This window comes from Buceros rhinoceros, unplaced genomic scaffold (assembly GCF_000710305.1).
Source record: "Buceros rhinoceros silvestris isolate BGI_N320 unplaced genomic scaffold, ASM71030v1 scaffold2477, whole genome shotgun sequence".
Taxonomy (NCBI): Eukaryota; Metazoa; Chordata; class Aves; order Bucerotiformes; family Bucerotidae; genus Buceros; species Buceros rhinoceros.
In genome coordinates, this window is record NW_010420291.1 from 88,619 (window position 1) to 102,812 (window position 14,194).

Consider the following 14,194-nt stretch of genomic DNA (forward strand, 5'->3'; position numbering starts at 1 on the left):
TCTGTCTAATTCAGACGGACACCACAAGTAGGAGTTTGAGACTGTTCAGCCAAACATATTCTGGTTCCTCATCTCATGAAGCTTCAAAACTTGGCTGAGCTATTGATATATTTACTGCTTACTTTCCTACAAGAGGAATATTTCTAATAAAAAATGTGCATGGCGTACTTTAAGACAAATCAGACCAGTTGCAGGGAAAAAACCCCCAAAAATCCTCATGAATGTATGTGTCCGAATGATGATTCACAGTTCCCTTTCTAGGATCAGCTCTGACTGATTTCTGAGGATGCAGGTGGCCAGTGCCTCATGAGCAAAGAGATTAATAATTTTAGAAGACAGAGCTTCCAGAATAGCATAGCAAAGCTTAATGATACGCTTGTCCTACCTACAACGGTAGTAGGTAACAGTATTTCTTTCCTACAGCAGTCGCAAAAAAGGCAAATACATAAATGCTTTCCATTTACTGCATTATTAATATTATTGAACTAACGGAAATTGTTTTTTTTTTTTTCTTGCTAGCCTACCAGCGAGCCTCTATTTGACTCAAGCAAGACATAGCATGCATCTGCTGCTCATACAAGGTCTGCTCATTTAAACATAAAATTAAGACAACTAAATCTAATTGAATGGTAAAAGTAACTTATCTCTTTGCAGGAATGGAGTACCAAATAAAGATGTACCTAGCTTTCCTGGAGATAAAATCAAAGAACAAATCTATATGCAGGTGAAAAACTTGCAACCAAGCTGGGCATCACCACATCAAAATCAAGACTTTCTAACACAAATACCAGAATTTGTAAAAACAAACAAACCAAAATATGGAACGAGAGAAAAAAACCCAAACCAAACCATTCGTAGTAAGAAAATCAAGAAGTTATAGTATCGGTCTTTGAAAAAGACAGTGGTACACAACGATACCTACAATTACAACGTTCAAAGATGATGACCAAAAAAGTCACAAGAATTACTATATAAAAGGACTTTCCCCAATTTTTGTAGCTCAGAGCACGCAAATATATTGATCACTCCATTTGAACACTCTGAAATTTCCTGTCTGACAAATCTGAACAAGGCATAAGGGAAACTGAAGCTAGTAAAATTGTAAAAGCAAATGTTCTGTTTGTTTGATTTTTAAAAAAGCTCACAAGTCTGATTAATTCCCACAGAAACTGAAGGCAGTGCCACTGACAAATATCGCTCCCTTTTCAGCTAAATTTTTTGCTCATCTTTTTTTTGAAAGAGCCTAATTTTTGATATTGTGTGTTCTCGATAAACGATAGCTAAAATATCTATCGCCAAGTACATCAATATAAATGTACAGACGCCACATTGCATCTCCTCTGACTCATAGAAACTTGGGACATTAGAATAACAGGGAAAAGAAACTACTTTTTCAAAGACAGTTTCACTGACATTGATATTAAAGTACTTATTTCTTTTCCAACACATCGGAAAAAAGTAATTCCTTACTTCACAGATGTCTGACAAAGCTGATCTAGGCTTACTGGTTATCAAAGGTTCGGTACTGCTTTTGGTTACGTAACAGAAATAATCAAAACCCTGGAACAGGCAGTGCCATGAAATGACAAGTCTCTGTAGTTACTACATTTAAATAACATGCCAATCTTGATCAAAAGATGGTCTCTTTAAGGGACCAGGACTCCATTAGTAATGTTCTTTTACTTGCCATTTGAAGAATATTACAAGGAATTTAAACAAGAAAAGATTGATTTTTACTGGAAAAGCTTGCTCTTTACCGTAAAGAGACATGGTAGAGTGCCACTACGTACAGCAGCTGTTTTGCTTAATTCATTTTTTAGAAGTGCCTTTGTGAACCATATAGTAGTCTCTGTCAAAAAACATCACCATAAAAATGTAGATGCTCTTTTTGACCTTTGAAAAACGTAACCTATCCTTAAAAACATACTTTTATCAGATTATATAGGTAATTAACGTATTATATTCAGGACAATTGTGTATGAGATTGTTAAAACTCCTAAAAGATTCTAACTTCTTTCAGCGTTTCTTAAACTCTCTTTGCTATTCTTCCACGCAGTTTTACATAAAGCAAGTTTAGTCATGTAGTGCCAGTGTGTAATCCCTCTTTGGATAAGGAATTTCAATCCTCAAAACAACAATTAGGAGAGTAGGCACCTAAGCAATGCACATAGCACAGAAAACCTTGTAAGCTGGCTAAATCTGACTGACAGACTATTTTCCCCTGCTTCAGAATCATTGGTACCATAGACATGTTGGTTTATTCATTTATTTTGCAATTGCTCAAAGAGGAAACTATGTTGTCACACAAGGTATGACAGCAGTCTCTCTGGCTAGGTCGCCTACCATTAGAACAGCTGCAGCGAGTTCAAACATCTACGTAATCATGGCACCACCTTTTTAATCACTTGCAAACTGCAAACATCAACTACAGTAACAGTTTCAGATTTTGAACCTTCGGAACCTTCAGGTTCAGAACTATGAGCCAGAGCAAGCTCAAGGATCATAGGGTACCAGTGCTAAACCAATAATCTGCATTTTATACATCATCTGAGTCTGCATTTTAAGTAAAAGGAACATTACGTAGCAGTCAATGGCGTAACAACATAGAGACCTTGGTCTTACCCTTTGTTTTCAAGTCGTTTAATACCTTTGATTCCACAGGCAGTATATCGCTCACTAGTTTTATCTCAATATTTCGGGACGCCAGTTCAAGCAATACAACATAGAGACCTTGGTCTTACCCTTTGTTTTCAAGTCGTTTAATACCTTTGATTCCACAGGCAGTATATCGCTCACTAGTTTTATCTCAATATTTCGGGACGCCAGTTCAAGCAATTTTTCAAAAAGACGCTGACCCTGGGAAGAACATTAAAGGAAAGTGGAACTTTTACGATACAGAATTGTTCAAACAGCACATCAACAAATCAAAGGTGCATGTTAAAACGAAAACATAATGTACAACAGCTGAGTAAATACATTCCTAGATATGGTTAAATCTACCCTAAAGGTTAGCAACGCAAACAACTTTTTCGTGGAGAAATACTACATTGAAGGCCAAATTTGCTTCTTCCTTTTCCCAGATTATTCAATACCACTGATGACAGATGTCACATAGAGGAGGAAGTGTCCAGGTTTTTTACGCTACGTAGACATATTTTTACATTAACTTTCTTCTAAATAATTACATGTCAAATCAGGATAAAAAGTGCAAAGAGAAGAATGTATTATTCTGCACTAATGCTTTTTTTGGTAAGTGGTTCTAACCATGGTACAATATGTTTCCAAGTGGTCATGTACTCTTCTTTAGATGAGCTGTACCAGGAGGGAAAACAATGATCGACAAGTATTCCATATGTTTTTCCTTTTTACACTTTTATAGCTTTATTATTTAAGCTTTAATTCTAAAACAGAACAAAAAAGGGGATCTCGTACTGAGCTGGATATATGTTAAAACAGAAATAATTTGTTTCACATGAAAAATAAATTTTTTAATTGCCGCAGTTTTTCAAATCCAAGAAACAAGGTAGAACTTTTGATTGCATAGCAAATGTTTAATTTTTAGATTAAATATTTTAACTTAAAAAAAAAATCCTTGGTTAGAAACTCCTAACTGCACAATGTAAATAAAATAAAATAAAATATCCAATAATAAAATATCCAGTGTAGCACTTCTGTACTGTGTTACTACAACCACGGTTACAGCCCATTCCCTTGCTGCCATTCTAGCTTACTACTGCAGACACCAGTTGCAGTTAGGAGTCAAATACAAAAACTTTTGGTTTACGCAGCTGACAAAGTGCCTGCCCCATCTACACAGTTCATTTTAGATTCAACATCATGCCAGCCCTAAGATAAAACTAAACCAAAAAAGGACCAGTCATATCAACTTCCAATCAAACAGAAGCTAAAGCTTTCCACAGAACTACGTTAGGTAATTCTCTGTATAAACTGTTACTCTTAAAATCTTAAAAGGATCTTTCTATTTTCTAAACAAAGCAAAATCAGTCTGGGATGATGCAATCTGACACAGCATCGACTAACAAAACCTCCAACAGAAGCCCTCCTCCCACATCAAGAGCAGAAGCAGCAAACAGAGGAAAGCCATCCTGCACAGATTGTCACTTTGAGCCTTGCGGGGCCTTAAGCATTAAGCACTCACAGAAAGTAGCTCTTCACCGGTTTACAGTACAGACCTATTTTTAAATATTCACTTATTTTGAATATATGTGGCAAAATAAGAAGCCCCAGTCTCCTTAGAAAAATAGCTTTCTCAAAATTACAGAGCAGCCAGAGACTGCACTGGAAACACAGAACTTCTGTTTACGTTTTACTTTTGTAATACATGCCTGCTCGCTGGCTCAAACCCACAGCGTCGCTCCCTGCTCACCTCAGGGCTCACAGGAACTTCGTAGTCAAGACGACACTGCCATAACAAAAGCATCAGACAATACCCAGCAGAGCAGAAAAAGAAAAACAGGCTTTGCATGAAGCTCCTTAGATTCAGCATTTCTTGAGGTGATTTGTTGGTGCCATATGTAAGAAATAACACCCATGATTTAACTCACCAAAGCCCTTATTGAGTTATTGTGCAAGTCAAGGAGTGGCTTTCACGCACATTCCTCATGAAGCTAAAATGATCTTTAATTCTCACATCTGTGACTGTGTTGATTTTTCTTAAGGAGAAGAGGGTTGAAAGTTACCGGGGTAAGAATTAATGAGTTTATAGTGTGGAGGGGATGGATACTACATACAGAGTTATGCAGCAGCTTCATCATGATCCTGGGGGAGCGGAGGCACGCTGACTACTCCTGGGTGCCCTGCTCCCCCCAAGAAGGTCTCTCCTGCAATTGCTGTGGACTGGCACTGCTAGGCCCTAACTGAATCTGGGAACAGCAATCACCGTGCTTTTGTCTGCCGAGTTCCCAGCCTGTGCCTTGCCCAGCCAACCACCTCCCCCAGGGCTGCCATCTCCCGACATGCCAGACCTCAGACAGCCTTTGGACTCACTTCTTCCACATTGCTCATTAGTTGTGTCTTTGTGAGCAGGGAAAATTAAGGACTAAACGCTAGCATGACATAAACTAATTAAATATATAGACGTAGAAACTGCTACTGAGAAAGGTTCTATACATTGATTTAATTTACTAGGTGGAAAGACAAAGAGAAAACCTGATTTTGTTTGGGTTATCTGAAAAAATTGATTTTCACTAGAAGCATAGTAGAGAGCTCTAGCATACAAAAATAAATAAACATGGAAAAAGCACTCATAAATACGATGGAAAGCAATTCTCATCATCAATATGAATTAGTATATTAACTGTTCTGCTAAAGAAATGCTTAGAAAGGTAATGTCTAAAGCTGATAAAACTAAATGTTTCACACACACACCCCCACCCCGGTAATTATTTTTGGAAATTATTGCTACTTCTACCTGCACAAGATTTTATTTACATATGATTTACAAAAGCTTTGAAAAACAAGCCTGGGCTTTTGGTATTAAATTTAAATTTTAATTATTTTAAAATAATATTTTAAAAAGAACACGGCAGCATTTTTTGAGTTTTATCTGATCTTAGCATGCCCTGATGCAACCAACACAGCATCCCTGATGGAACACCTGGCTGTCTCTCACAGCTCATGTTACCAGCTGAACAGCCCATCCTGTGGGTGAATAAGGTCACTTGGAGTGCAGCCCTGCATTCCAATGAAGACATCTTCTCTGACAAGACACCTCTTTTTCCACTAGGGCTACCACAAGCTGTGCTTTTATAATTGGCTTTTTTGGCCAACTATGTTCATAAATAGTAAAACTTCAAATTGATAAAACATTTAAAGAACCTCTAAAAAGCGATAGTTAAGACCATGAGTGCGCTTGCCACAATTACGTGTGTTTATACAGGTATACAAAAAGTACCACCCAGCGCCAGAACTGGAAAGAATTCCCTCTGTCTTGCCTCTCGCTGCATCATCCCTCAGCAGGCATTCAAATGTTCACCAAGGGTTAGTCTAGGCACTCTCAGTAAACAACTATGAAAAATTCACGACTTGCTTTTAAAAATCTGCAGGTACTATAGTAAAGTAGGGTACTAGAAATTCTTCCTTCATTGTTGAAGGACCTGACCTTCTTCCCAATTAATATTAATTTGAAACTCAGATTCTACACTCTCTGACATGTTTACTTGTAATTTTACTGTTCTGTTCTACGAAAAGGAAAAAAGACAGGACAGAAGGTCTGAGGGGTTTTGTCACTGCTGTCAGCACTTTGGAAATGCTTCTGTTGAATACAAACCCTCATGCTGTCATTCAGATCACATTCCCTCTGCAAGACAATACCAGGCTGCTGCGAAACTATGTGACAGCGATCAGAATAATTTCTATACAGCCAGCTTGTGAGGATTGAGAAACAGTAGTAGCCAAGTGCCACAAAACTTGTAAGGTAAAAGTATGCTACCTTATACAATATCTGCATTTTAAGAAACAATACCACCAGAAATCTGCCTAGCCTAATAACATATTCCCTTACACTTTTCACTAGACTGTTTCAAAAAACCTACTGAGAGTGACAAAATAGGATGAACAAACTGACATTCTCACAGTAGCTTTAAAACTACCATACATCTGAAACATCAATCCCAACTGTACCTGCCACAGCTACCTGGTGAATTTTTTAAAAAAAGAAAGTTATCATTACCAAAAGGCTCTGAAGTTGCCTCCAGAGCAGTTTCTTAGCAGTCACTAGGCAGACTGATTCTAGCCTGGCTGATTTCCCTCGTCTGCTGTCGTCTTTATCAGCATGTATTTCTCATTAAAAAAAAAAATAAAAACAAACAAAAAAACCCCCACAAAAACCTAGGGGAGATATAAATTAAAAAATGCTGTATTTACTGAAGTACTCTAAAAATGATTTGTTGTGTTTTTCAGTAACTTAGGTTCCTACAGTTTAGACAATACTTAGCTGCTTCTTTGCACAGAAATAAAACCGGTGTAAAACTGAATTTTATTCTGGATTTGCTCTGTATAATTCTACTAATATTTTATAAATTTGTCCTATGATCAAGCCTTTGGGTGTACCTATAATTCTATCTATAAATATGGAGAACATTGACATGGATTTACTTCAGGGGGTCACTTTCCTTAAGTAATTGCCAAAATGCTGTGTATTTCCTTAAAACCCCACAACCCTGAGCCTCCACAGAATAAAGCCCAGCCGATTCCCTTCAGCACCACGAGCATGCTCCTTTCAAAACAAGCTAATTGCACTGGAATAAGATCACCCTGTACAAACATGCATGTGATTTTAATTGCTTAGACCCTGGTCCCAGGTAGGGCAAGCCAGGAGCAGGGAGGGCAGCCTAGCTCTGACAGCGGTTGGACTTGGTGACCTTTAAGGTCTTTTCCAACTTAAACGATTTCGCGATTCTATAAAAAATCACTAAAAATCATAGTATGCTGGCAGAAACCAATAGAGCAAATTAATCAAGTAATCCTAACTTTAACTTCTACTATTCAATACAGAACAGAGAAACTCAAATCCTGTCCTCAAATTCTTCTAGCAAAACAGCTAATGAAAAAGGAGGGAATGTGCCTTCATTCGAAAAACTCTTTCTTAAAGGCTTAGTCTGTACCAGCTGCATCAGGGAAATGCCACCACATGAAGAGGAGAGATGTTTCTGTAAAGCTGAGCTTACAGAAAAGAAAATACGTTGCAATCTCTATAGCTAATTGTAGCTGATTTCTGCTGGTAGCTGTTAGGTTCGGAGATGTGCTCTTCTTTGTCTTTACTTGCGTTTTTGAATTGTTCTTAAGGATGGGTACTCAAGATCTGGCACTAACACTTCTTCTACCAAACAAATCACTTAAGATCCTTGGGCAATGCATGTCTGAGTGACACACGACTTATCATCAGAGGTTACTTTCAAAGCTGGACAGCTGGCTTACATGGGATATGTCATCAGATGGAGTGGGAGACTTCCCATTAAGCCTGCACAATAGCTGGGTGAAGAGAGATAAAGTCAGAAACATCTATTTTTTATGGAATCATTGTAAAAATCAGATGCAGATCTACCCTTTAATCATCTTACAGTCATCCCGATAGCCACCCAGGGAGAATTGTGCCATACTCATGGCAATACCAATAAGCCATGATGGCATTAATTTTTATTTGTGAAACACAAAATGAAATTTGTGAGGAAGGAACTTGCTGGAACTTTAAAAGGTCACTCTAAATTAAAGTTTCTAAACATGAGATGAGCCAGAGGAAATGAATTGTGAGTCATTAAATTGGCATGACCTTACATTCACCTCTCTCTTCACTGCAAGTGAATTAAAAGCTATCCTCAAAAACTGTGTTTCCGTTGTCCTCTGACACCTCTAAACATCAGATTGCCACAGGAGTCAGACATTCACATTCTGCGAAAATCTCAAAGCCTCTACACGACAACTGCCGTGCTACCCTGAAAACGCACAGATGACCATACAAAGTTGCCAAAACACACAGTTTTCTTCTGAAGGAGAAAAGCAGGTGCAGGAAGCCTACTTAGTATTTTGCCAAGCAAATATTTGTTTACTTGATCATTTAAGCTGTAGAAGCACCAAAACACTGCAGCACCATGTGTTTGCATTTGGAGACTCCAATTTAGCAAGACTCATGAACTCAGATGACTGAGCACAGCAGGGGTGACCTGTACAGCTCAGTCAGCAACAACTGTTTGTTCAGATTTATAACAACAAAACATGGACAGGCAACTGTCAAGGACACTAGGTAACATAACCACACACAAAACCAGAGAAAAATACAGCAGAAAGATCTGCAATTTTTTATATACACATATATAGATATGTATGTGTGTATGTTCAGTATACATTTGGACAAAATGGCCAATGTGTATACATATGGATGATATGTATATTGGACATGCATATATGGATATGGTCATACATATGAACATATATATATATCGGGCATGTGTATAAAAAATTCCAGAATTTCCTGAAGTATTTTTCTTCAATACATATACTGGACACATGTATGTGTGTATATATATATTCACATACGCATAGATATATATATATCACTACACAAACACATATATAGAAAATGTAGCCAAATAGCTAAACCTTTTAGCTAATTAAGAAAAAGCAATCCAGCCTACTCAGCCTTTCTCCTTCAAAAATCCATGTCTGATGGAGTGCTCTTGTAGAGAATCCTGCTTTGCAATATGCCTTGAATATTCATAAAATGGAAATTGCTATTATAGAGCAGGATGTGGGTCCACATGGAAAATGGTTATGCCCTTAGTCTCTGATAAAACAAGAATCATTCACAGAACAACTAGAACTTACTCACTAAACACCATACTGCCTGGAAGTTCTGCACCTCACTCCCTCGCCTTTCATAATGCTTCTGATTTTTTGTGGGGCAAATTTCCTTGACCTCAGATTGTAAAGACTCAAGAACTTTTGACTTACACTTCAGAAAATTACTAGATTAGAACTGAGGCTGCCCTGAAATTTCATTTTCATTTTACAAGCTGAGAAAAAGCGGATGTAACAATACAGGTTTTCTCCTTTCCCTTTCACACACTAAGCTTTGTGAACACTCTGTGGGGCAGCGGTTCGCAAAGAAACACTGCCTCTGGGCAATTTCTTTAGCATTTAGACTGGCCAGTAACAGTACAGTGTTTTAGCATGAATAGACAGAAGCTTGACAGAAAGATCTATCAGCTGTTCAGCCCACACTGCTGCTGTACAAATTAGGAAATGACTGGAATATTAATTGCCTTTAAACAGAAGTAATTACTCATTTTTGTAAGACTAGCAGCAGGCAGAAATAGATAACTAGAATAGACTATTATGAAAAACGTTTCATTTTTCTGGTGCATTTGAGGATGAAAGACTAAATCCACTTCTTAAATGTCTCTTCTGTTCCCTGCTCTGTCATTGGGCAGTATCTTCCAGTTTTCACTTTGCATAAGAATGTGGAACAGTGAATGCATTTGATGCTTCACTACTGAAATCCCAGTTTCCAGTTTGCTATTTTTGTGCTCTGTTTGGGATTTTATAGGTTTCTGCTGGTTATGAAATAAATGACATATTTTTTCAGACAAAACATTTCTAAAAATTTTCATGCACATACCAATTCATGCATATCCAAAAAAAAAATCTAAGGCACTATCTCTTTGAATTCATCTGATTGAAGTGCAGTACATGGGTTTGAAGTTTTTTTAGGCAATAAATTTAAATAAAGCTTTTCTGCATAATTACATTGTGAAAAAAATCTCAGTATTTTGATACTCAAATTTATTCACAAACTATGTTCTAATATTTATAAGAATTCTAAAAGAAAAGTTCTGCACTGCATTTTCCATTTGGCTGCTCACCTCAGATTTTCACTCTTTTAAATGGACACACAGCAGACTTATTCTGAAGAAAAGTTAGCGTATGTCATTCAACTAGGCTACAGTTTCTTTCAAAACAAGTACAGTCCAGTTCATGACTTGAAAACACACCATCTTTAGTCACTTGCAAAACCAGTCTTTGCCTATCATCTAGCAAAAGGCACAGCACCAACACAACTAGAGAGGAAAGTGAAGGGTTTATGACATGGTATAATAGAGTTGATTCCTTGCAGTTACTCGGCTGTCATTTTAACCTCATTTCATGTCAGCTGAGCAGCTTCTTGTAGCAAAGAATAAATACATTTGGGGTAAAAGAGGAGATATTCTCATCCTATCAATTCTGATATCTTAATTTCACAAGTGATACAAAATAGAAACCTACTCTCACCATATTTCTAAGAGGATTGCTCTTTAGAATAAAGTGTTTGTTGGCACAGCGTCTTCGTAAGGCATGCCTGTCTCATTCACCATGATTTATGATTTTTTCCTTTTTGTCTTAATTGCAGAAGTCTTGAACACCACTGCCTCCCAAGATTCATTTTGAAAAGGTATGAGAAATCACCTGATGCTATATAATTCCTTATAAGTGTAATTCTATCCATCTGTTCGACCGCAGAATTAATCAGTTGCACCAAATAGAAAAAAAATGTATAGAATTACGAATATTCCCGAATTACGGATGTGTTAACACAGGTACAATTTTGCAGGTTTCTTAAGATCACACAATGACATCCTTTTCCTAAGATGGAAGTGACATGAATATGTGTTTGATGTGTTATCTAGTCCAAGTGAGCCACTACTCTAAGAAAACTATTGTATTGGCAAGAAAATCCCCAGAAGAAAAAGGGGTTTTTTAGACTATCCAGGGAAGGGCTATGGGGAAGGGCTGTAGCTCTCAAAAATTAACAGTGAAACAACAAGAACAGATTGTTAAAGCTCCACCCTTTTGTTAGGCTAGAACATACCTGGCATGCTGATGGATGACTGTGATTGAGGTCCCACTGGGAAGATACTATGTCAACAGACTTTTCAGCCATATTAAGCAAATTCATCCAGCCTTGGAAAAGAGACAAATGGGATGGTGCACTGTCTGAATAGTTGATCCCTTCAGGAATATTTTCCACAAGAGCAACCCTGAGAATAGATAAGGAAAAAATAACCACTTAACAAAAGTACTTTTCTGTATTAAAAAGTTCCAAATTGTAAAGAATGTCAGGTTTTGGGCCTGCAGTTCAACGTCTGCTCCCAGAGGCTCTCAGCAGTGTGCCACCCTGCAGCTTGCTCTGAAATTGCGGACTGTCATGCTCCACACTTCCCAAAACAATAAAATGCTGAAATGACCTATTGTTAATGCAGCAAAGCCAATTAAAGTTTTGAAGTTCTGCAAAATTAGCTTAAATGTGGAAAAACTTACTTCTTATAACACAGTAAGTGGGATTCAGTCCTTAAGGTGAAGATGGGAAGAATGAAACAATCTCTTGCTTTACCATCCTCATCTTTGCATTTAACGTCTTCTCTCTAAGCAATTTGGCAAGACCTTTATTTCCTGGCATTCTCTTAGGTCTGCTTTTATAGAGGACATTTTATTACACTGTAGTCTCTATATATGAATTCTCCCTTTCCAGCTGCTCTAAGCTACGTGATTTTTCTGCTTTGGTTTACCTGTGTAAGGCTCTAACTGGGATCTAGTAGTTAAGAAAAGAAGTACGCCCTTTTAATTTCCTGTTCTTTTTGGAAGGCTCCTTGATCTTATTGTCCATATTATTCAAGATGCTTGCAAATGACATTACGTATGTTCACATGGATCCAAGAAGCTAAACAAACATTGAGGTAAACTGACAGTTTGCTCCAGTTATGCTCCTTCTCTTCAGGGTAATGATGTGTTTCTCTCAGGATAGTGCCTTGCTGCTAGATTTCCTTAAATTGCAGCAGGGTAAAGGTCCTCTCTACACTCAATATTGGCATCTTAAAAATAAATGCACGTCAAATAAGTTTCCCAATTTTGTCTCTAGGTAAAAGGATGACATTTTTAACTTCTCCAAGTGGTACTTCTATAAGTGCCCTCAACATCTGCCATTTTTACTGTGAATCACACAAACCAGACTTAGGAAAGCTGTAGTAGGGACTTGGAGAACAATCCTGCTCATTGTATCCAAGTACGTCAAGTATTTCCAGACTGTTCCTGTACTTATTAATAGCATTAATTATCAGCTCCAGTAACATGAATATAATTTGTAAACTTTAAAAAAGTAAATCATTAATACAAGCCTCTAGTGTAAATGAGAATTGTACACTTTGACTGTTAGAAAAACTGCTTAGTGCAGTTATCTTCTATTAACTCAATTCATCCTATGGGGTCACATGGAAACTTTTACAGCTATTATTTCAGACTGTGAAACACATTTGTGAAGTTAACCCATTAAAAGACTGAAGGTCATTACTCTTGTAACAGTATAAAGAAAACCCAGCAAGAACTGTGATAAAGTAAACCTGTGGTAATTACCACATTTTTATGTTCCTGGCTTGGCAAAAAAATCCACCCCCTCAAACCAGAATAGGCACAGCTTCTCCTTTCATTAAACATTCAAGTAAGTTCTCTTATTCCCTAAAATCTGTCAAAGAACATACATATCACTAAGCTACAATTACTGATGACATTCTCCACAACATACTTTGAACACACTATTCTACTGATTAACATTAAAACTAACTGCATTACAGTAACAGCTGTAACACCAGTAAATTAACTGTAAAAGTTTAAAAACACAACTTGATTTTTTAATGATTTCAAAATATACATTATTCTAAAACATTCTACCTACCTTGTTCTACAAATTTTTTCAAAATAACTAGTGCCCTAAAAATTTAGCTCCCTTATTAGTCTATTAGCAAAGCCCTTGTGAGGTTGAGAGCTGTGCTGGTGGTGGCATGTGCCTCTGGTGGGGTCTCCCAGGCCAGACAGGTCTCAACTGAAGGGTCAGACAAAGTGTGTCCACGGGCAGGATGGGCTCACTAGCCTTCGGGCAGCCATCCTAGGAGAAGGACAACTCTGACTCCAAACCCGGGCAGATGGAGCTCGTTTAGCCTTGTAAGGCTCCATCTAAGAGAAGGACACTCTAACCAAACCTACGACCTGAGGACTTTGCTGTCACCATCCAAGCTCGCTAGGTCCTGGCAGATGAACCTCAGGTGTAAAGGGTGGAGCCAGTTCCGCACACGCTGCGCCTCACCTAAACAATCCACTGCGCAGGCCCGAAGGGTGCACTCATCGCTTGCAGTGAGCATGGGAAAAGCCCTTCCCAGATCTTCGTTCGCGAAGCCAAGCCATGATGATGATGGTGATGACTTTTAAAAAGAAACTATTTTACTCTAACATTCAAGGTTTTAGACATATTTCTGCTGCATCTAATCCTGTTACAGAACTGAATAAAACTTTTGTTGGATCCCTGGAAAGCCTGATTAGCTCTTTGTCAATAGTGAACATTAATAAGGATATCGCAGCTCTTAGCAATGACCATGTTCCCAGAGCTGTTTTATGGAGAGCTGTAGGATGGCCATCTTCAAAGAGCAAGAAATCGAAGCACAGAAGATAAAGTGATCTCTACAAGGACATAAAAAAGCCCCCACAATCCAGTGGCAAAGATGAGAAATTAATCCACGTTTTTCTGACCTCTTCCATCCCCTATCCAATCACACATAGATACCAGAGACAGCTATTTTTTGAATATACTCCAAAGACATTCTTCATATCAAAGGATAATTCAAAAAAACCAATGTATCAAATGTGGCTCTCATTT

The 14,194-nt window shown here is 37.8% G+C and overlaps 1 protein-coding gene across 1 annotated transcript in view; it reads right to left on the reverse strand.

The window, feature by feature from the left end:
• PLD5 (phospholipase D family, member 5) overlaps positions 1 to 11,531 on the reverse strand; it is a gene marked incomplete at its 5' end in the record, with an annotated part of 70,324 nt that extends 58,793 nt beyond the window's left edge. The window contains 2 exons of the mRNA XM_010139250.1: positions 2,742 to 2,856; positions 11,363 to 11,531. Of these exons, the coding sequence (XP_010137552.1) occupies positions 2,742 to 2,856; positions 11,363 to 11,531 (284 nt within the window). The remainder of the gene's footprint in view (positions 1 to 2,741; positions 2,857 to 11,362) is intronic.
• Positions 11,532 to 14,194: the final 2,663 nt, after the last annotated feature.